The sequence below is a fragment of the Strix uralensis genome, chromosome Z, assembly GCF_047716275.1.
Source record: "Strix uralensis isolate ZFMK-TIS-50842 chromosome Z, bStrUra1, whole genome shotgun sequence".
NCBI classification, from domain to species: domain Eukaryota; kingdom Metazoa; phylum Chordata; class Aves; order Strigiformes; family Strigidae; genus Strix; species Strix uralensis.
This window is the reverse complement of record NC_134012.1, coordinates 80,479,325-80,500,746: the sequence shown is the minus strand read 5'-3', so window position 1 is coordinate 80,500,746 and position 21,422 is coordinate 80,479,325. Positions and strand designations below refer to the sequence as shown.

At 50.2% G+C, this 21,422-nt stretch overlaps 1 protein-coding gene across 8 annotated transcripts; it reads left to right on the top strand.

Annotated features, from left to right (window-relative positions):
* The first annotated feature begins 824 nt into the window (after nucleotides 1-824).
* On the top strand, nucleotides 825-21,130 carry LOC141937487 (centrosome-associated protein CEP250-like). Of its 8 annotated transcripts, none has more exons than XM_074855214.1 (19): nucleotides 825-923; nucleotides 2,264-2,320; nucleotides 2,999-3,063; nucleotides 4,956-5,062; nucleotides 5,809-6,036; nucleotides 6,615-6,711; nucleotides 7,152-7,248; nucleotides 8,720-8,898; nucleotides 9,349-9,531; nucleotides 10,442-10,586; nucleotides 10,871-11,015; nucleotides 11,196-11,426; nucleotides 13,632-13,825; nucleotides 16,025-16,172; nucleotides 16,367-16,536; nucleotides 18,026-18,203; nucleotides 19,346-19,479; nucleotides 19,815-19,958; nucleotides 20,398-21,130. In XM_074855214.1, the coding sequence occupies exons 1-8, from the start codon at nucleotides 827-829 to the stop codon at nucleotides 8,740-8,742; spliced, it is 771 nt and encodes a 256-aa protein (XP_074711315.1). In that variant the 5' UTR covers nucleotides 825-826; the 3' UTR covers nucleotides 8,743-8,898; nucleotides 9,349-9,531; nucleotides 10,442-10,586; nucleotides 10,871-11,015; nucleotides 11,196-11,426; nucleotides 13,632-13,825; nucleotides 16,025-16,172; nucleotides 16,367-16,536; nucleotides 18,026-18,203; nucleotides 19,346-19,479; nucleotides 19,815-19,958; nucleotides 20,398-21,130. The 8 variants fall into 8 exon arrangements, with proteins under 8 accessions (XP_074711315.1, XP_074711317.1, XP_074711316.1 ...); XM_074855216.1 differs by having other exon boundaries at nucleotides 10,871-11,022; nucleotides 11,202-11,426; XM_074855215.1 differs by lacking the exon at nucleotides 9,349-9,531.
* Nucleotides 21,131-21,422: the final 292 nt, after the last annotated feature.

The following is a 21,422-nucleotide window of genomic DNA, read 5'->3' as shown; positions in this document are numbered from 1 at the left end:
ACCTCAGGATCTCGGGGGGCCCCTCAGAGGCCTCCGGGATGGGGGGGGGTGGCCCTGGGGTGTGGGGGGAGCCCCCTCTGCTGGGACAGGGGCGCTGGGCTCAGCCTCTTCCGCCATCACCTGAGGGGTGAGAAACGGGGAGAAAAAGGGAAATTGGGGGAGGGGGGGGGTGATGGCGAAAATATCAAGTTAACGGGGCAGCGGTGGCACTTAATGGGGGCGCACCCCTCACCTGGGGTCCCCGAGGGGTCCTGCCCCCCAAAACCCCCTGCTGGGGGGGGATCCCAGTGGGCAGGGACTTCAGGGGGGTCCTGTCCCCTGCTACCAAGTGCTCTGTCAGGGGGGTCGCAGGGGGGGGGAGGAACGGGGCTGTGTGAGGGTCCGGGGGTACCAGGGAGAACTCGGGGACCCCCATCCCCAGTGCAGGGGGTACTGCGGGGAGGGGGCGCCCAGCGGGGAGCCCCTGCCTACCTCAAGGGCGGGTGAGGAGAGGAGGGGGGAGAGGAGGAGGAAGAGGAGGCAGCTGTGCCCATCCCGACCGACACCGCCTCCAAAATAGCGCCGGCGGCGGCGGCTGAGCGGAGGAAAGCGCCTTCCCGCCCTGCGGCCGTCACGCCGCGCCGGCCCCGCCCCCGAACGGGCTGCCCTCACCCAACATGGCGGCCGCGGCGTCGCTCCGCACCCCTCCTCTGCGTCCTGCGCATACGCCCCGCTGTCCCCGCCCCCTCACTGACAATGCCCACACCCCCATGGCGGCCGCGGCGTCAGTCCGCACCCCTTCCGCATTCTGCGCATGCGCCCCGCTGGCCCCGCCCCCACCCTGGCAATGCCCACACTCCCCATGGCGGACCCCGTTACCCTCAGGGCCACCATGACAGCGGTGGCGGCGGCGGCGGCTGCTCCTCCGGGCTCTGCGGGCTCAGGTGAGGCGGGAAGGCGGGTAGGGGGGTCCTGGGGTGGGGGGGACCTCGGGAGTGGCGTCACGCCCGCGTCGCAGCCTCACCCCCGGCTGCTCTTGGGGGAGGAGTTGGGGTCCTCCCTCCCCTCCTCCCCTTCCCCCTCACCTCTTCCCTTCCCCCGCCCTTCCCGGGGGCCACCGGGGGCCGGGACGTCCCGGCGAGCGCCCCGACGGTGGATTCGGACCCCCCCCTCCCCCGCGGCCCCGGGGCCTGGCAGGCGGCGGGCCCGGCTGGCGAGCGGGGCCGTGGCGGCGGGGCCCGGGGAGGCGGCGCAGGCTGCAGAGCTCGCAGGAGGCGCAGCAGCGGCTGGCGGGGCTGGGGCGGCAGCTGCGGGCGAAGGGGAGAGCGGGGCCGCCGGCCCGGGGGGACCGGCCCGGGGCGGGGGGGGCCGGGCCGCGCTGAGCGGGGCCTCGGCGGCGGCCATCGCGGGGGGGGGGGCGACCGCGCGGCCCCAGCGGGCGCTGCCGCGGGCGGGAGGACGCCGAACCCGGAGCTCGGGGGAGGTGCCGGGAGCCGCCCGGCCCGGCCCGGCGTGCTGGGCCCTGCCGCGGGACCCCCGAGCCTCCCGTGAGGGCTCCGCCGCGCTGCAGGAGCGGGGCCCGGCTGGCGAACGCCGTCGTGCGGCCGCGGGAGCAGGGGCCGGCCCGGAGGCAGGAGCCGAGCCGGCGGGGGCGGCTTGGGGCGGCCCCGGGCAGGGGCGGGCAGCCCGGACCTGGTTCGCCCGGGCCCAGGAGCGCTGGCGGGAGGAGGGTGCCCGAGCTGGGCGCAGGGTCGGGGCAGGCCCAGCCCGGCCCGGAGCCCGACGGTGCGCCCGGCGCTGCTGCCAGGTCATCCCGCTTCTGCTGCCCGTGCATGTCTGCTGCAGGCGAGCAGGAATCTGCAGCGGCTGAGCGGGACTGGGGTCGGAACTAACTGTACTTGCTAAATAGTGAAAAGCAGTTTTGAAAACTCATTTCTCCAACTTCGAGGGTCTGCTGGACTTCCAGCCCGCTGGAAATACTGTTTTGGGGTCCATAGTGGCTGTGGGCTGGGCACGGGTCTCTGGGCCCGTCTGCTCACTCTGCTGCCATCGCTGCCGGAGCTGAGCAGGGAGCGCTACGTGTAAAAGAATCCCAGTCTCAAGTTCTTTAATAATAGGTAAGGTGAAGCTTCCCTGTGTCATAACGGCTTCTTGTTGGCCATATCGGCAGCACTGGGGAATGTGCTGTGCTTGGGCTGTGAAGACTCAGAGAAAAGCTGGTGCGGGAGAAGCCGAGTCTGTTACAAGCTGCATTCGCTCATCTTTGTTCTCTTTATCCACCCAGGTGCTGCAGTACCGGACTCGGTGTCAAGAGCTGGAGCAGCAGCTGGGAGCAGGAGGGGTGAGTGTGGAGGTTGCTGACTACAGATAGCGCGCGTAGCATTCATGCACACAGACAAAAAGCTCCTGAAAACAGTGACAGAGGAAACCAAAGTTTCGCTACCTGGGGTTTTAGAGAAGCGCTGTAAGTTTGCCCGTCACTGTTTTGTCCCGTTGCCATTCTTAGAGCAGCCAGTAGTCCCAGAAATGCCAGTCCAGAAAACCCGTTGAAGAAGGATTTCAATTTTGTGGAAGAGTGCTTTATTGCCAGAGTGATATTTGTCCTAGGTCTCAGGAGAGGGCTGTACTGCCTGTTACATTATATGGCTGTCTCTGAAAAAGAGTCGGCTGAAACACAGCATTTTGGAAGGCAAGAATGGTGGTATTCAACACAGAGCTGGCCCTCTGCTTTTCTTTCTGCTTGACAGCTAAAGTAAACCTAGGAGACAAAGGATAGGAGAGTATTCCCAGGCTTCAAGTCTAAGTGAGCACTCACGGTGATGAGCTAAGGATACCCAGCTGTGAGAGTGTGACAGTGGGAGGCTGAGGAGAGCCACTCCCACTGAATAACACCCTTCCCCTCCATGGTCAGGAAGCCACGAGCTCCTGAGGTGCCAAAGAAACGGAGGGGAAAGCGGTGGATGCTAACAGTAGTGAAGGGAACACAAGAATTTGACTAAACATTTCCTTTCTTCTTAAGGGATCCCTTCCAGGCAGGGGGGAAGCCACAGAAGACCACAGCCTGGAGAAAGCACTGCTTCAAAGGTAAGGGGAAGAAGTGTTACCTTACATTTGGTATCCTGGATGCTTATGGAAGTGAGGGAAAACCTGTCGGGTTCTACCTGGTCTCCCCAAGGGAAGCAGTTGGGCAAGTTGTTTAGAAAGGAGAAAGGTCCACAGACTGTTCTGTGGTGCAGTAGTAGTGTTGCGTGCTGAATGGCTCTGTTTTGAGCAGGGGGTTGCTCTGGGTGATCTCCAAAGGTCCTTTTCCAGCCTAAATTATTCTATGATTCAGTAGGTGAGCTGCTCAGCAGAGCCCCATTTTAGGTTGAGAATCAAGCCCTGACATGCTGAACATTTTGTGGCGCATGAGTTTTCCTGTTTGATTCTCCCCGAATAGCACACCCTGTGCTTATAACAGAGTCCCCAGTAGAGCACTTGCACCACAGGCATCTTCTGCCACATTTCTTTCTTTGCTTTTCTTTTTACCTCTGTCCAGGAGATGAACTGTGTGTGCTGTGTTACGTATGTTGCAAACTAAGGTGGGAGAAACACAACTCATGTTTTGATCCAGAAACTGAGTTTTGTGCTTGTTCACAGGGTAGCAGTTCTTTAAATTTTGTTCTTGAAATGTGTCCTGGGTGGGATGTCAGTCTGTGGCCCCAAAGTCATAAGCCTGCAGCGCCTGGCTCTTCAGTTTTCAGTGGAAAGTTTCATATAAAGCTGTTTCCCCTATGTATATGGTGCTGTCTTTGTGGTGTGCAGTTTACTGGGTCAGCAAGGTGGGGTCTTTGCTACAGGTCTTACCCAGTGTATTGTACAGACAGGGAGAGGCTTAAGGAGAAGGTGAGGGCAGTGATGGGTACAATCGTTGCAAGGGAAGAGGACATAGAAACTGAGGAGAGTGGAGGAAGAGAGGTGGTCAGGACAAGGATGGAGAAAGGTGGTGCACCCAGTGATCAGAGAGCACGAAGGGAAGGCAAGACATTAGCTGCCTGTGGACAGCAGTTGTTCCGTGACCTCGTTGCTGTTTCTCCCTTTCCAAGGTGTGAGCATCTGGCAGACGTGAACACGCTCCTGCGGGAGCACCTCGATAAAGCCAGTGAGGTTAATTCAGCCCTTAAAAAAGATGTTGAAAAACTGACGGCGGATTGGATGAGGGCCCAGGAGGAGCTGGAATTGAAGGAGAGTGAATGGCGCAGTGAACGTGAGGTAGGGATAAGGCTGCGGGAATGTCAGACGTGATGCCAGAGGGGAATGAGAATGCATTTTACTTCTGGCACAGGTGACTTGTTGTGTGAAAGTTGTGGCTCCACTGAGGCTGTGTTGGTGCTGACTGGCAGGAGGCAGGCGCGTGAGATGGAGGAGTGTCATCAGACTGTGTGGATGGGAGATACCCCCCTGCTGTGACCACACTGCTCGGTCTTAAAGGCAAACGGTTGCTGTTGCTGGATGCTGTAGGGCAGTCCCACATGAACGGTCGTTGTTTCAACGGTTCCTAAATCGCTGTCTACAGCAGTGCAGAGCAGAGAGGTCTGTGTGTTTTCAGACTCAGAGTAGCCAACAGCAGAAGAGGACAGGCCTCCCTTACCAGTAGCCTGTTGTAAGCAAATCTGACACTGGTCTTGGAGGGGCTTGTTTTTGTCTTCTTCCACCAAGACTGTTTGACACCTCTGCAAGGCGAGATGATGAATCGTGGTCAGTTTGCTTTGCTGATCCCCACTCCCGCAGGAGAAGTGTGGATGTTCCCTTCTCTGAAGTCAGGTGGCAGGCCCACTGAGGATACCTCTGTGGTACCTCTTCAGCCCTTGATGCCCCTGTTGGAATTGTTATTAAAGGAGACCTGGTGATGATGGTTGTGCTCTCTCCTATCTGAAAGACTTGTACAGTGACAGCGGAGGCTGAACTGGCGTTTCTTGTTGTCTTTGCCTGTTTAGCTTTCTGACAGCTACTTAAGGGGTGAACGTAACCGTCTGCTCAGCCTGTGGCGCCAGGTGGTAACCTTCCGCTGTCATTTCCTGAACATGAAGACTGCCACTGACCGGTGAGTAGAAGTTCAGGCTGGACCTCTTGCAGAAAAAATGTAGCTTCCCTTCACAGCTGCTTTTTGAGCCTTGATGTTACTTTAGCTGCAGCTAAAGGTAGGATTTCTCCTTTGGCAGTCTGAAGCAGTGCCATTAAGCATGCTTTTGGCTATTTTCAGAATAATATTTTTTGAGCTGGTTTTCAGAGGACACCGCAGGGCTCAGGCTATAAGCAGTGCGGAGGCCCTGAAGAGATGAACTGACTCTGTTGATGTTTGGGCGTATTAACACAGACAGGGGCACATGCGGACACCTTGGAAGAGACTCACCAAAGCTGTGCGTGCAGCACGTAGAGCGGTCCCTTTCACAGAGTGATTAACATCTGCCTTAAATCTCACTGGCTTTCTTTTCCCACTGCTCCTGATGGAAAGGTCATTCATGAATATTATCTACCTTACTTGGCTGTAAGCTTTCCTTAATGTGCAGGGTATGCCCTGACCTACTAGTTCATTCTTGAAGCCTTTTGGCTGTTCCATACTTCTTATCTCTGAGGAGAAAATAGCCTCACTCCTCAAACTGTCAAATAGACCCATTGCTCAACTCCCAAGATGTGTCCTGATCCCAGTGTCAGATGAATGGTTTGTCCCCAGCAAAGATGTCATCTTTTCTGCCAGCTTTTACTGCTGCACCATTAACGTGCTTCAGAAGTGAGTCAGCCGATAAAGACAGTGGTGTGAGTATGATCTCTTTCTTGATCCTTCTGCAGAGACTTGTCCGAGCTGAAGGCAGAGCAGATGAGGCTTTCTGGATCTGTACTTGTAAACTGCTCCCGCCTGAACTCTGGCGTGCAGCTCTGGGAGCCTGTCAGTCTGGGCAGACCTGTCCTAAAGGATCAGGCACAGCAGCAAGCGGAACAGGAAACAAGCCAGAAGACTTGGGAAGTGATGCACTTACAAGTCAAGGGGGACCTGGAGAAGAAGGAGCTTCAGGACAGGTAAATGTGTTTTAAACTTTGCTTTTACCAACATTACCTTTTGTGGCTGCTTCTTGGATTCGTAGATGGGCTGTGTTCACGTTTAAAACACACCCGTTCTGCACAGCCTTGTTTCTGTCCCTAGCCAAGCTATGGCCTTCAACAGCAGGATAGAAAAACACGTCTGACCGACAGAAGCTTTTGTAAGACAAGACTGGAAAAGAGATCACAGTGTATTACAGTGTTTCTGCTGTTACCTGGTTCTTGGTGAGAAGTTGAGACCAGCATAAAGAGAGCTGTGTCTCTTGTACAGCCCTTTTGCTACCCAGGGCTGTGCAAAGGAGTTGGGAGGAATTTGCCCAGGGCCATCCTAAGCCCCTCTGTACTGACAGTTCCTTACAAGACTGAGTGCAGAAGTCCTTTGGGGCAGGAAGGGCCATTTTGCAACATCAGGTATATTAACCTGTAGAGATGAACGCTGCCTTTGCTGTATTTTCTGGGCTGAACTTTCTCTGCTGTGCTTCTGGGAGCTGCTTAGCTCTTTAGCGGGTGATGGTGTGTGGTGCTTTTGGAATGGCACGTGGACCTTCTCTTCTCAGGGTGATGGAGCTCTCAGCCTTGCACGTACAGTCTCAGAAGCAGAACGAGGAGAAGGAGAAGACCATGAAAACACTTAAAGACACTGTGGAGATTCTAGTATGTTTTACCTCTATTTGGGAGATGGCCCAATGTTTGTTCTCCAGCTTTAGCACGAAGGGGTGTGGTTTCCTCAAGAGAAAGAGTGGTGAGGATGCTGACTGTGTGGGAGCATCAGGCACATGTGAGTCAGCCCAGGTGCAGGCAGTGGCGGGGAGCTGCAGACAGTTCTGGGGGTTGCACCAGTGCTATTCTGCCTGTGACTAAATTTCCAGGGATCAAAGTTCCTTGGAATTGACAGCTTCATAGCAGCCTGTGAAAATCAGCTGTTGGTCTTTCTCTTCTTAGTTTTAGCAAAGAAGGAATTCAACAGATGTGGGAAGGAATATACTGGAATCACTAGGGCTGAGGCTTATCAGCACGACGATGCTGCTGAGGCTGGGAATGCTGCAGAGGGGAGCAGCTCTTCCCTGCCCACCCTTTGCTTATTCTATTCTCAGGAAGCAAGTCTGTTAGAGAAAGAATATGAACCTTCATTGACTAAAAGTGTCAAAGAAGAGAATCTTTCCCTCCAAAAGCTGATAAAAGATATAACAGGTGAGTACAGAGTTGGGACCACATTCCTGTAATTTGATTTAAAAGTGCTTGAGGAAGGCAAACTACTAGCCCAGGGAATAGATTCATGTGTTTTATACTGTCTGTGTTAACTGCTACTGGCTGTTTAATTATTATACCACTTTTCTGACATAAAACCTGTTATAACTTCTGAGTTGGCTGTCCTGTGACACTTGAGCTAAGTCACTAGAAGTTTCAGTACCTTTGCCTTTCCTGTAAGGTCTCTATTTGACTATGCTTTCTGAGTTGGCTACTTGACATTTGTGTTCTAGTGTTGCCTGGAGGCTTCTCCCACCTCCTTGAGCAATGACTCTGTTGTTCTTTAGATTTTTATAAAAGGTCACTGACTGAATCAATGCACGTGCCAACTCTGCTCCTTTCACTCTGCATTCACTGACCATTATTTCCCCAGAATTGCAACTGATCTAACTGTTTAGGGCTAACTTCAGCTTAGTCCTAAACCTCACTCTAGGGAGGGGGGTTTAATCATCAGATCTTTTACACAGCTTCTCACAAAGTCAGTTCTTTCCCCTTATGTAGTCATTTTTATCTTCTTGTGCTACTGCTCAGAATACACATTAGCTTTTTCATTGCTGTTTTCCAGTATTCATCAGCTTCCTTCTTCCCTGGGTAGCATTAATATTTCCTTTCATTGCTATTTCCAGTGTTGACCTAGTGTTGACCCAGTGTTGACAGTGCTCCTCGTCTCCTTGGCTCTAAGAAGCTGAAGGAGACTAAAATCATTCATGAGAGCTTCAAGAAACTGAGCGTTCAGGTAGCCTCCAGCCACTTCACAGTTGTTTCTTCTTGTTTGTAGTAGCTGTATTCAGAAACCCCTGGAGCACTTGTGACTGCAGGGACAAAACTTCTTTGTTGACTGAAGAAATGAAAGAATTGAGTTTTTAATGGTTTTCTAGGGTGAAGTGGGGGAAAAGGAGAAATAGACAAAGAAAATCAAGTAGAATGGGCAGAGAGTAACAGCTTGATGTGGGCTTTCAAGTGGTGTTAGATGAATGTGACAGCGTGGTCACTGACAGCTCCCAGCAGGCAGAGTCTAGCAACATCCTCTCTTGTCTGAGCTCTGTTGATGCAGAGCGTGCCTTTGTATTGGTTCAGGAAGCACTGGCAAGGAGGAGAGGAGCAGCACAGGTGAGAATTTCTCCTTGTCTTCACCACTGGCCACAGGCTCAGCTGCTGATGCCTTGCTTATCTTGAAACCTTTCCATTCACTTAGCCAGTTTCTTTCTGGCCATCCCACTCTTGGTACTATATCACCTCACCAGTCTCACCAGCTCTGTGTTCTTCTGCTTTTCTCTCTTTGATCTCCACCCCCTCATCACAACTTCTGCCTTCAGGTGAGCTGTCTCGCTGCTTGCTTCTCTCACAGCTATCAGGAGCCATCTTCCCTGCTCCTTATTGCTTGTTTGTGCTTTTCCCTGCCCATTCCTTGCAGGCCCTAGAAGAAGAGCTCTCTGACAGGCAGGACTCTATCAGTTTCCTGCTGCACCAGCACAGGCAGCAGGAAGAGAAGTGCAGGAAGCTGCAGCAAAGCCTCTAGCAACTGGAGCAGGAATGACAGACGGCCAGCAGCCACCAGCAGCACCTGCAGTCTCTGGTAGAAGCACTCAGAAGGTGAGTGTTCCCTCCTCCTCCTGCGTTCTGGAGGCAATCTGCTTCCAGTTCTGGCAGTTCAGAGGTGTTATGGGCAAAGAATTCGCCTGCCCTCCCCGTGTATGCCCCTGTTTGGCACTTCAGCATCCTCCTGTCACTGCTTTTCCTGCACTACTGTGAATCCTAAGGCTGTCTTGGAGACTCAGAGCGATGTTGGAATACAAGACGCCTCCTTCTCGACGTGCTGCTTCTCTGAATTCTGTTCTTTGGGGGCCCTTTGCTAGCCACGGCTTCTCGGTGAACGAAGGCAAAAGCCTGCCTGCCTTCCTCTGTCCCTCTCCAGTGACCTTGTGAGGGGAAGGGCAAGTTCTTCCTTACTGTGCTGCTCACAGCGCCAGCCTGGAGTGACTGAAATGGGATCCGTGACTCTTCAGGCCTGTTCATTCTTCTGACTGAGCCTTGTCTCTGCAGTGACTGTGCAAACCTCAAGAAAACCAGAGCAGAGCTACAGCAACAGCTTGAAGAGACGGAGCAAGAAGCCTCATGTCTGTGTCAGAGTAACACTGAGCTGCAGCTGAGGGAAGATGCAGCCCAGGGGGAGAGAGTGGAGCAGCAGCAGAGGATGGAGAGAGCATGTCATGACCAGGAGCTCCTGTGACCATTAAAGCTTCCTCTGGGCAGGAGTGGGTGCTGCCGGATGGTGGGAGGCCCCCCTAAAAGAATGGATTTTGTCTGCTCAGCATGTGTAGCACAGACTGGTGAAGGGAGCACGTGGGCAGGTCTGGCTCCCTGCTGACACACAGCAGAGGTGCCTCCTTGTACTTTCTTTATGGCCCTTGAAAAAAAATCATTCCAAAGCTGACTGGAGTAGTTGATGACAGGCCTAAGGTGAAACAAGAGAGGTTCCGGCTGGATTTAAAGAGAACAAAAAATGGAACCATGAAGGCAATCCTGCTCAGAAAGGTTGTGCAGATTCCGTCCCTGGGAATTTGGAAGCCCCAGGTGGATCGAGCCTTGAGCAACCTGGACTGACCTCATAGCTGACCCCAGGTCCTTTGAGCTGAAGGCCTCCTGGGGTCCCTGCCAGCCTGAATCATCCTGTCATCTTATGGTTATTGGACTGGAAATTCATACAGATCTCCCCAAATAGATTGCAGGCTCTTCCATTGGTTTGTTGCCGCAGGCAAGAATAATGGAGAGAATGTTAATCTGGACTTTAAAAGTCTGTCTTATGCAAAGAAGAACTTTGGAAAGTCTGGTATCTAATGTATCAAAAAGAGGAGAGAGAGCTAACAGGCAGGAAGCTGTTGAGAGCACCTGAACTTTTTGGAAACCTGTGATTTCTGGAAGCTTGTTTTACTTTCTCAATGATGAATGTTTCACTTGGGTCAATGACAAAGACTGATGCAGCGCTAGGCAGGAAATTACAGCGTTCTTTAGGGGTAAATAGAAAGCTGTTGCAAATCGTTCAAACTGCCATATCTCGGAAATAGTATGTAATTTTGGTTTTGGAAATGAGACTGTTTTTACATTAAAAACTTGTTTGTCTTTCCCCTTCTCATAGGCTGAAGGACTTAGCTGCACTTGAAGAAAAACATTCTTTATTAGAGAGTGAGCTGGTAGTTGCAAGAGAGACACTGGAGGAATCGCACCTTCAGAGGGATCTGCTGAAGCAAGAGAAACATGAGCTTACCATGGCGCTGGAGAAGGTATGGTCACCTTATTCCTAGGCAGCACTCGTGGGAGAGGGAGTTGTGGTAGCAAGACCAGCACAGGTGCCGTTTCTGTCAGTAGAAGACAGTGACAGTGTTGTTCTCCTTCTTGGAAAAGGGTGATCAGACCACACAGGCTCCTTGGTGTAGTTAGTCCCCACGTGCTTATTGGGAGCGCTGGACTGGGGATGTGTCAGAGACACCAAAGGGGATCTGGAGTTGCTGCTTCAAGTCAGGGATTTTCTTGTCTTTGCTTTCATGTTGTTCTTTTGTCTCTTCAGGGAGAGCAGTCAGTAGCAGAGTTGAGAGGGGCTCAGAATAAGCCGAATGCTGAAGTAGCTGTTCTGCACGTTGCAGCAGCGAAGATGAGCAGTGTCAATGAAGATCTTGCACTGGATAAAGTGTGACTGAACAAACTTGTCGCAGGTGAGCAGTTGCCAAAGATCTTGGCAAGTGTTCGTCTGCAGCTGCTGCTGCTTTTCAGACTTCTTGCCTTCAGACGTATGACTGCCTGAATATGGAAATGTTCCTTTTTCTGTCGAAGCCAAACCTTCTCCATGGTAAATCTTACTGTATTTCATTTCCTCTGTGCTTCTGTGACTGCAGCTGGAGCAAGAGAATGAAGTTCTGTCGGGTAAAGTGGCTGAGGTGGAGAGAGTAAGGATCTCTGACCAGGAGAAGCTGAGCTTGTGTGAAAGAACAAATGAAGAGCTCAGTGCAGAGAAAGCCTACCTGGAGCAGCTGCTGAAGAAAGTGGAGCAGCAACGGGAGGGGCTGCAGGTAGAGCTTAGGATACTGGCAGAGGAGAAGGCAGAAACCCAAGAGCAGCTCAGTCAGGTGAGACCAAACACCTGGTGCTTTCCAGGTGGGCTTTTGGCTGCTCGGCTCAGTGAAGCTCAGTCTGTTGGATTCTGCGGTGGTTTTGTCAAGGAGACACTTGGTAGTGCTGGAGGTCAGAAGCTTTGTTTACTGCCTTTTGGAAATGTGTTGATGGCTGGCAGAGCTGTTCTGCAATTCTCTCAGTTGTCCTCTGCTTCTACAGATGACATCAATCCACCTGCTTGTGTTGGCCTCTCTTTTGACTTTTGATAAGTTGCAGAGAGATGATTTGTCTTGCCCAGGAATCTGAGTGAAGCTGCTACTCTCCCATGTGGCAAAAGAAGCAAACAGCGTAGCTCTTCACCCTTTTTCTGAGTCAAAAAACCACGGGGTTGCATGTTTCTATTTATGCTTTTTGTTGTGAAGTCTGCAACTTTCAAAACTCCATTTGTTCGAGCCTGGAGAGCGGGACAAAGCTGCAAGTCAATGTCTGCTGTCTTGTACTGCTAAGAACGGGAATGAGATCTTGAAATTGTTGAAATAGTATTTTAAGACATACATGCAACTTTGTGGCTGGAAATATGCCTGGGGAAGAAGGACCTGGGGGTGCTGGTCAGCAGCTGGCTGATTATGAGCTGGCAGTGTGCCCAGGTGGCCAAGAAGGCCAATGGCATCCTTGCTTGTGTCAGAACTAGTGTGGCCAGCAGGACTAGGGCAGGGATTGTCCCCCTGTGCTCAGCACTGGTGAGGCCACACCTTGAATACTGTGTTCAGTTTTGGGCCCCTCACTACAAGAAAGAATTTGAGATGCTGGAGCATGTCCAGAGAAGGGCAACGAAGCTGGTGGAGGGTTTAGAGCACAAGTCTTATGAGGAGCAGCTGAGGGAACTGGGGGGGTTTAGTCTGGAGAAGAGGAGGCTGAGTGGAGACCTCATTGCCCTCTACAGCTACCCAAGAGGTTGTAGCGAGGTGGGTGTCAGTCTCTTTTCCCATGTAACATACGATAGGACGAGAGGAAAAGGACTCAAGTTGCACCAGGGGAGGTTTAGGTTGGGTATTAGGAAAAATTTCTTCATGGAAAGGGTTGTCAAGCCTTGGAACGGGCTGCCCAGGGAAGCGGTTGAGTCACCATCCCTGGAGATATTTAAAAGCCATGTCGATGTGGTGCTTAGGGACATGGCTTAGTGGTGGGCTTGGCAGTGTTGGGTTAACAGTTGGACTTGATGATCTTAGAGGTCTTTTCCAACCTAAATGGTTCTATGATTCTGTGAGCTGTTAGAGCCTCTTCAGGCTTTGAGGAAGATGAAAAATCGGTGATCACACAACACTCTTCACTCTGGACTAACTGATTTTGATACCCTGGAAAAAGAGCTTGGGAGAATCATGTCACTGAAGGAGACCAGGGAGTTTGTCATCATTTAAATTCAGTTTCATAATGTACAATCTTGGATATTATGGGATAACTTTGAGAGAATTGTTTGTTTCTGATGGTCTGTTCTCTGTTAGATAGTCAGTCTTGGAGTCTACGGTATATTTGGCAAATACCCAGCAGAGGTGTTATGTTGAAGAAAAAAAGCTAAAAAAATCATGGTTAATCTTCAAGTTTGAATACCAGCAAGGTATATTAGACAACTTCTTTGTGTGAAACAAGCAGACAGTGTTGTTGACATGAACTGCTGTACGAATAGAGTCTACCATCTCTTTGGCTGCATCAGCCAGAATTTCATAAATCACCCCAAGGGCTGTTGCCCTGCCCAGCATCACCTCATTGCGTCCAATGCACTTCGATCTTTTTCTTTTTTTCCAGAAGGAGAAACCATGTGTATTTTCACTTTCTTCAGCGAGCAAAGCTGCTTTTGCTCAAAGTTTTCTGAAAATTTCCAGCACTGGGACAGATTCTGACAGAATTCCAGTTTGCAAGGTGGCAGTTCTGGAAGATGCCGTATTTTTGCATGCAGACACGTAGTCTGGTGAATTTATGTTTGCTGTGAAGGGGCTGTGTGGTCCCAGGCAGCCCAGCGTGGCCTTACTCATCACTTTCAAGTTAAGTCCCAGTGCCTTTTGGCAGCCCAGGGTATTAGCGTGGTATAGAGCAGATGCTCTTAAACTTCCAGCCCGCAGTACAGGAGCTCTTTCTCCTCCAGCTGATGCAGAAGTGGCACTGGCTGGCTCTGCACAGAACTCCAGAGAAAGGACTCTAACTGTCTTTTGTCCTGCTTTCAGGTTTACCGCCAGCAAGAGTCAGCTCGCAGCGGTCTGGAGCAGCTGTGCCAGGAGTCCTCTCTCCAGGGGCACGCACTGGCCACGGTGTCCAAAGAGAAGGAGTTCCTGGAGCATGAGAAGGCTGCCCTAGAGGTGTGACTGGCAGCCCTGCAGCGGCACAGACGAGGCCTTTCAGAGCAGCTGGCAGAGGCCAGGTAAGGGCGGGGAGGAAACCCTAGGCAGGACATTATATAATGGCTGTAATTATAAAGGTGGTAATCATTACACGAGGATTTTTTGCATCCTGTGTGCTTTTCAAATGTGTTCACCTTCCACAGGCAGAAAATGAAAGAATCTTGAGCAAAATGAAAAAAAGTATACTATGATTTTAATGTTGTTTTCCTGGCAGCTAAAACTAGCAAACATCTCCTGGGCCTTGGGCTCAGGTTTATGCCCCCTTGCACATTCCTGTGTGAAGTCCAAAGCAAAGCAGCTTGGCTCTGAATTGAGTAATAATTAAACCCTGCAGACGTTTACTGAAACTGAAGTTTCTCTCTGGTTTTGGTTTCTTGTTCTATGCATTTGAACATAGATCTTTCCTTATCAAGTAGTTGGACTGTTGATGGCTGTTCCATGCAGACGTTGTGAGTAGGACACTGCCATCCAGGGTGGAGCCAGAGGCTGGTGCTGCAGATCTCGAGGGCCTTCTGGTTGGAAGCTAACTCTTGTTACCTGTGGTGCAGGACCCACGGCTGGTTACACCAGCAGCTGGGAAACCTCTTTTGAATCCTCATGTCTTTGAGGATTCTTGCCCATCACTGATGTCTGCATCCTGTACTCCTTACCACCTGCTGTTTAGAGACAGATGTCATGGAGAAGTTACACAGGGAAGGAGCAAGATTCTGTCCTTCTGCCTTTCTAAGATCATATGTGACAAGTTCTGCTCAGAGAAAAAAAAAAGAGTTGTTTGTCCTCTTTGTAGGTGTTTTTTAGAAGACTCCTGAACTTGCAGAGTTATACAAATGATGTTTTAGACATTGTTTCTCATGTTTCTTGATATATGGAGTAATACACTATTACTCCAAAGTACGTCGTTAGGATGGCTGATAAACACCTATTTTGACTCAGTGTGTTTCTTGAGAGCTGCTGCTGCTTCTGAGCTCCAGCTTCTCTTATTTGATCCAGCTGAGTTACGTTTGGTCAATTATTGGGCTGTTACTAAACTATTAAATGTTCAGCTCCTTTTTAAAAATTTTATTATTTTTTTAAGAAGATAAATTAGTTATGAAGAACCTTTGACAATAGATAAAAATTCAGCAACTGTTCTTGCCAGATGTTGTTCTCAAGAGCCTTTTGTTGTCACAGTTTTGGACTCTATCTTTTCTGTTCTGTTTTAGAGACTGATTCTATTTATCCTAAAATGGAGCCTATTTACTTTGGACTGCCAGAGATTGGCACAATCAGAAATATGTGCTTATTCTCCTCTCGAAGATACACCCTCCATTGTCCATCCAAGTAGTGAAATTCTACTGCTGTGGTTTTTATGGCATCCCCGTACTAGTGAGGCAGTGCTGTGTGTTGTAGGAACCTGGCACACAGGGCGCTGTGTTAGATCAGGGAGGTCACTTCAGATCCTGGTTCCAGAACCCTGCATGTCATACGCAGCAGTTGGTTGAAGTCTGTGGATGTAAGAATTTGGCTCTGCAGTACTACAGCTTCCCTTTTAAAGAGCAACAATTCACTTGGGCTACTGCCTACTTAAATAGCAACACTTAGAGAAAAGCAGCAAGTTTGTCTCTTGAACTTTCAACAGTTGAAACTGAAGGCTGCCCGTTTCTCCTTTCAGGTGGTCCTTGTTCAGATAAAATCTGGTTCAGATTTCTTACGAATGCTGCTCCAAGCGGGAGATCTTACTGTATCATCTTATGTATTTCTTGAGTCCCTTTTAAATACAAGGAGTCTGGAAAGTTACTTACCTATAGCTACACTGTGAACAGCATTCAAAAAGTCACGAGTCATCCAGGGAAATACTCTTGTTCTGTCCCCCTGCAGAGCAGCTTGGAAGCGCTGATGAGCTGAGGGCTGTGAGCAGAGACCGGGCTTTTGCTTGTTGGCCCAGACTTTGGGCACAGCTACCCGTGTGTCAGCCAACAGCAATTTCAGATTTGGCCATTGAGATCAAATTCGGCTGGGCTTTCTGTGTTATGCTAGGTCATAAGCAAAGCCTGGGCATTCCCCCGGAGGGGCCTGCATTGCTATTTTAAATGGCAGAAATATGCTTTCTGTATACAAGTTTCCTTGTAACCCATTTTCCATACTCAGGGGTAGGGATCTTGAATGACCTCTTACTGGAATAACTCTCAGTGGGCGTCAGGAGCAACAAACTCATTTCTCTCTGTATTGACAACTCACAGGTCAGTGAAGGAGATGCTGGAATCCAGCCTGCTGAACTGGATTCCAGCGTGTTTGAAGCTCAGCAGCACTTATCTCAGCTGGAGATCACCAGGAGTCAGCTTGAAATCCAACTTCACACAGTCACGCAGGCCAAGGAGGTGATACAAGGTGAGAGCCTCCTGTTTCTCGTGATCCCCCTGCCTAGGGAAGATGGTATGAAAATAGTGCTGTGTCCGCAGTGCTTCTGAGGAGTGAAGGAGATGGAGGCAGATCTCTCCTGCACTGAAGTGCAGATGGCTTAAGGTCAGTGAAGTCAGAACCATTGTTTAGACTCTGAATCTTGCCGTTTGTCATGTTTGCAGGGGAAGTGAAGTGCCTTCAGTGTGAGCTGGAAGCAGAGCGATCTCTAATGAGGCAGGAACGGGAAAACATGGTACAACAGCTCTTGCAGACAGAACAGCAGTATAACAATACCCTCAAACTGTGGCAAACTGATCATGAAGTGCAAATAAACAAGCTCCTGCAAGACCTGGTAGGAAACAATATGCTTCTGAATTCTTCAAGCAAGCTTTGTGGGCTGGCTTTAGAAGAGTAATAGCCTGAGTGTGTGAAATGGGAGAAACCATCTGTCATAGGTCACGCCTTGCTGGGCCAGGCAGATAATCCTAACCCTTAACCCCTAAACCGTAACACTAACCCCTATCCCCTGACCGTAATGCCTAACCCCCAACTCCTAACCCCTGCCCCCCAGCCACTAACCTCCTACCCCTAACCCATAACCCTGACCCCTAACCCTAACCCAGACCACTAACCCCTACCCCCAGCCCCTAACCACCTAACCCTAACCCGTAAACCTTAACCCCTAACCCCCACCCCTAACCCCCACCCACCATGCCTAACACCCAACCGCTAACCCCCCTAAACCCTAACCCCTACCCTTAACCCACACCCTCAGCCCCTTACCTCCTACCCCTAACCCCCAAGCCCAGAACCCCTAACCCATAACCCTAACCCCTAACCCCCACACCCCACGCCTAACCCCCAACCCCTAACCCCCCTAAACCCTAACCCCTACCCTTACCCCTTACCCCCCAACCCCCAAGACCCCTAACCCTAATCCCCAACCCCTAACCCCCACCCACCATGCCTATCCCCTAACCCCCACCCACCACGCCTAGCCCCGAACCCCTAGCCCCCCAAGCCCCCCCATCCCCCCAAGCCCCGCACCCCCTAACCTCCTAACCCTACCCCTAATGCCTATCCCCTGACTCCTGACCCCCTAGCCCTAACCCTAAACCTCGTACCTGAAGGTGTGTGAAGACCCCCAGGACTCTGCCAGGACAGTAAAAGCAGCCACAGATTTAGTGTGGGCCTAAGGCGAGTTTAGCTGGAGGTTGGGTGCTCCCCACCCACAGCCTGGCAGGAAAGGGGTAGGATCTTACCAGACTCCTGTCTGCCATGAAGTAGACTCCTCACATTGCTGCCAACTGCAGTCACGGGAACTTTCTCCCTTTCTTTCTGTCCTGTCACTGTCATCAGAGTTGTTATCTCTGGGCTTGACACATGTGGAACAGGCCCCTTGTTCCTGGTACTTCCGTTTGTGGCCTGTCTTGTGACTGGGGCATCAGGGTAGCAGTCTCTTTCTCACCCTGCAGTCCATCTACATCTTTTCACTGATGAAAAGGGATGTGAGCTTTGAAAATAGACTCTAAGAATAGAGAGAAATCCTGAGGAGACAGGTGCTAGGAAACAGGCAGCCATCGGAGAGAGGAAGGTAACATCTCCTTTTCATAATGGTTGGACTCAGTGATCTTAAAGGTCTTTCCAACCTAAATGATTCTATGATTCTTCTACCTGCTGACCCGCCTTTTAAGTTCCTTGACAGGATGTGATTTATGGAGAGCACAAAGCCATTGTTGTGCACTGTTGAGGTGGGGGGTTGTGGGAGGGATGAAGCTTCACATTTGTTTTGAGGAGCGTGGCTGGGACTTCACCTTGAAGTCTTTCCCTCCACTCCTCAGGCAAGTGAGTGGGAAGGGCATCATTCAGAGCTGCAGAAGATACTGGAGCAATGGGAAAAAGAGAAGGTGGAGACAAGGGGAGCACAAGAAGAAGCTGTTTGATATGAAGCAGAAAGCTGCTACCATGTGAGCTCAACAAGAGGAGGAACGAACCAGAGTCGAAAATGCCAAGCAAGAGGTAAAGACTGTGAAAGGAGAATTTGTGTAGCTTTTTTGCAAGGCTAGAGCCGTGGGAGATGTCTGGATGTCAGGCTGTGTGGAGCATGCCCTACATGTTTTCTACATTGAATTTGGTGAGGTGAAAGGCAAGCAGGGTTCTCTTTGGGACTAGGAGTGAGACCTGTCAGAGGAAGCCGGGCAGAAGCATCACCTTTCAGTTGAGATTTTTGTGCTGCTGTTGTGCTGGGTTTTTCAAGACTTACCTCAGAGTATCTTCACAGTTCTCTTAACAGTCCTCTTCGGATCTTTACTGATACATGCTTATAACCTTAACTTCATTAAAGACCAAACTGAATTTGTAGAACTGAATCCCCATGAGGATGGGGTTTTTGTTTGGGGGGGAAAGGGGGACATGGCAGGATTGTTGACAAAAGAAAAAAAAAAAATTTAAAGACTCCTCTGAAATATTTCTGAGCAGTCAAACAGGGGTGTCTTCTGGGCTGTTTTAAGTCACTTGCTGGTAAGCTATTTTGTGCCCAGATCTCCTGTGCAACCCTGTCACACAGTGAGAGTCCTCCTTGTGTCCCACCCAAAGTCCTCTTCACGGAGTCTGCCTGGGGACTGCAGTACCCCCCACTGTGTCTACAGGTATTGAAATGCCAGGGCAGTGCTCAGAGATGACAGTGTGTCCCTGTCATGTCAGTACTTCACCAAAGTCTAATGAATACCTTAAAAATGAAGTAATTCTCACCAAACCCCACTTGGAATACATGAGTTTTCTGAAGGACCTGCCTCTCTTCAGCCCTCTGGCAGCCCTGCATTTTCTCTGCTGCTAACTAGGTGTAAAAGTTGCTATTGAAAGACAAACAGGACACAGCAGAAGATGAGGGATACCCTCACCAGCAAGGTGAGACATTTGAGAAGTGCCACACATTTTCCTGTTAGATGTTTGTTGGAGGTTCAATCACAGGGGGACTGTGGCTGGACCATGTTCATACTGCTGGTCTCACTTAGGAAGCTGTGTCTGCAAGTGGGCAGAGAAGGGCCTGGGAGAGCAGCAACACAGCGCTTTGAGAACACGTCAGCCTGTTGGTGTTGGAGCCTTGCCACACAAATTCTGTGTGGGAAGTTTAAACCTGTCTTCTCTTTGTTTCTGTGCAGGTCCTGCAGGAAAACGAGCGTGAGAAGAGTGCTTTATTAGAGACAGTACTTCGGACTCAGGGAGAGCTAAGAGAAGCCAACCAGCAGCTGGAGAGCTCAGGCAGGAGGTGAAAGAGCAGCACGAGGATGGGCAGGTAAGTCTGACTAGTAGGGAGGGTCGAAGGAACAGGCCGTTGGCAATTGGACGTAAGCTGAGAGAGGCTGAGAGAACCAGCTAACAGAGTGAAGGGCAGTAACAAGGAAATAAAGCCTAAGGGCTGTGACTGAGGAGGCAGGGACTGCTGCAGGCACTGAAAGCACAGAGCCTGATGAGCTCCAGAGATCAGCAACAGGAAGGAAGCGTTACAGTGGAAGCAGAGCTGGGTAGAAAAGCAGAAGTGGCTGAATGAATGTGATTCTGAGACAGAAAGAAGAGAAAGCTGAACCTGATGGCAGGACCCAGTAGCTGGCTCTCCATTTGTGTTTGCAGAACATCACAGAAAAACTGCAAGCAGAGCTGCAGGAAACTCAGAGTAAGATCAAGGCAGTGGAGAAGAGGCACAAGGAAGAAATCAAAACCATGAAAGAAGAAATTAATGTCCTCCTTCAACAGAGGGATGTTCTACAAAACCAGGTGAGTGAAACAGCAATAGCTACTCCACTCATCAAACAGGTGGTCTCTCCCCATGGCAGAGCAGCAGGTGATGGGGTGAGTCCCTCTGGCTGCCATCACACTGTGGTCTCCATCTCAGCTGGGCTGAAGGAGACTGACTGGCCAGCTGCTGCCCTGGACAGATGGGCTACTCTTTTTGCCTGTTTGCCAGCACTCATCAGAATGGATTTCTGCTGGCCTGTTACTGCTAGCCTTGTTTTTTAAGGTGCTTTTTCAGATGAACATGGTGACCCACTTAGATTTTTAAACAAGCCAGCTGTATCCATTGTGAATCTGGTACTTTCATGAAAGAGTGAAATTTAAAGTTGTTCTTTCCCTTTCCTCACAGTATATGATATGGCTGATATGGCTGACAGTGGCAAGCTGTAGTCTTTGACTGCTTTGTTGTGTTTTACTTGAGGTGGAAGAGTTGACATCTCAACTAGCAGCCTCCAAAGAGGCAAGTGATTGGCCGCAAAGCTCAGCAAGATCCAAGTGAGGCACAGGAACTGTCAAGGCAGAAGGTGCATTCGCTGCAGGAGGCAGCGCTGCAGAACGAGGCTGGCCTGGCAGCTCGGGAGGAGCAGCTGCTGCGGGATCTGGAGGAGTCCCAAGCAGGCTCACTCTGTTGGAAGACTCAGGAATTTCCCGGAATAGTAAAAGTGAAGGAAAAGTAGTCAGAATAAAGCAGATCTGTAGAAGCTGCTATTAGAGATTATTGCTGATGTTTTTGTGCACAACCCTTTCCCCGCAAATCTGTACTGATTGCACACAAAAGCCTAGAGGTGCATGTATGTGTGCATATACCCACACTCACCAGTAACACTGGCCTAAAGCTTGCTTAAACATTTGCAGAAACCTGTTCAGCTTATGCAACTGGAGTGGCAAAAAAACACAGCTTTGCCTAGTATAAACCCTACCTTAAACTGCTGATCAGAGAGAAGAAAGCTACAGCTTTCTTGCAGAGAAAATTAAATCTCAGAGCCTGAAATCCTCCTGCACATAAGCAGTTGTACCAAGATATGACAGCATGTAGTCACAGAGGTCAGTCACTGTTTGCAATCAGATAGCTCATAAATCAGTCATCAGTCCCTATAAGGAAATTAAAAATCTTGTTTTATGAGGTTCTTTATTAAAATAAAGATTTTCCTGAACTCTTGTGATATTTTTCATCTTTTCAATTAATGTACATTCCTCCTTTTCCTTAGGGTGAAATTATGTGGTGTGATTCCCAGAACTGTGTTTAAGGGAACAGGACAGGATGAAGCTGTATTTCTCACTGAGCCTGGTTCTGTACCTCCATCTGATGGCACCTGACATATTACAGAAAACAATGTTCTTGCTCATACAAGAGAAAAAAAACAAATTCACATAAACAGTCTTTTATTCAGAACATGGTAAATGTTTGTGCTGCTACTCTAACAGAAATGTGCCAGTTACTGGGTA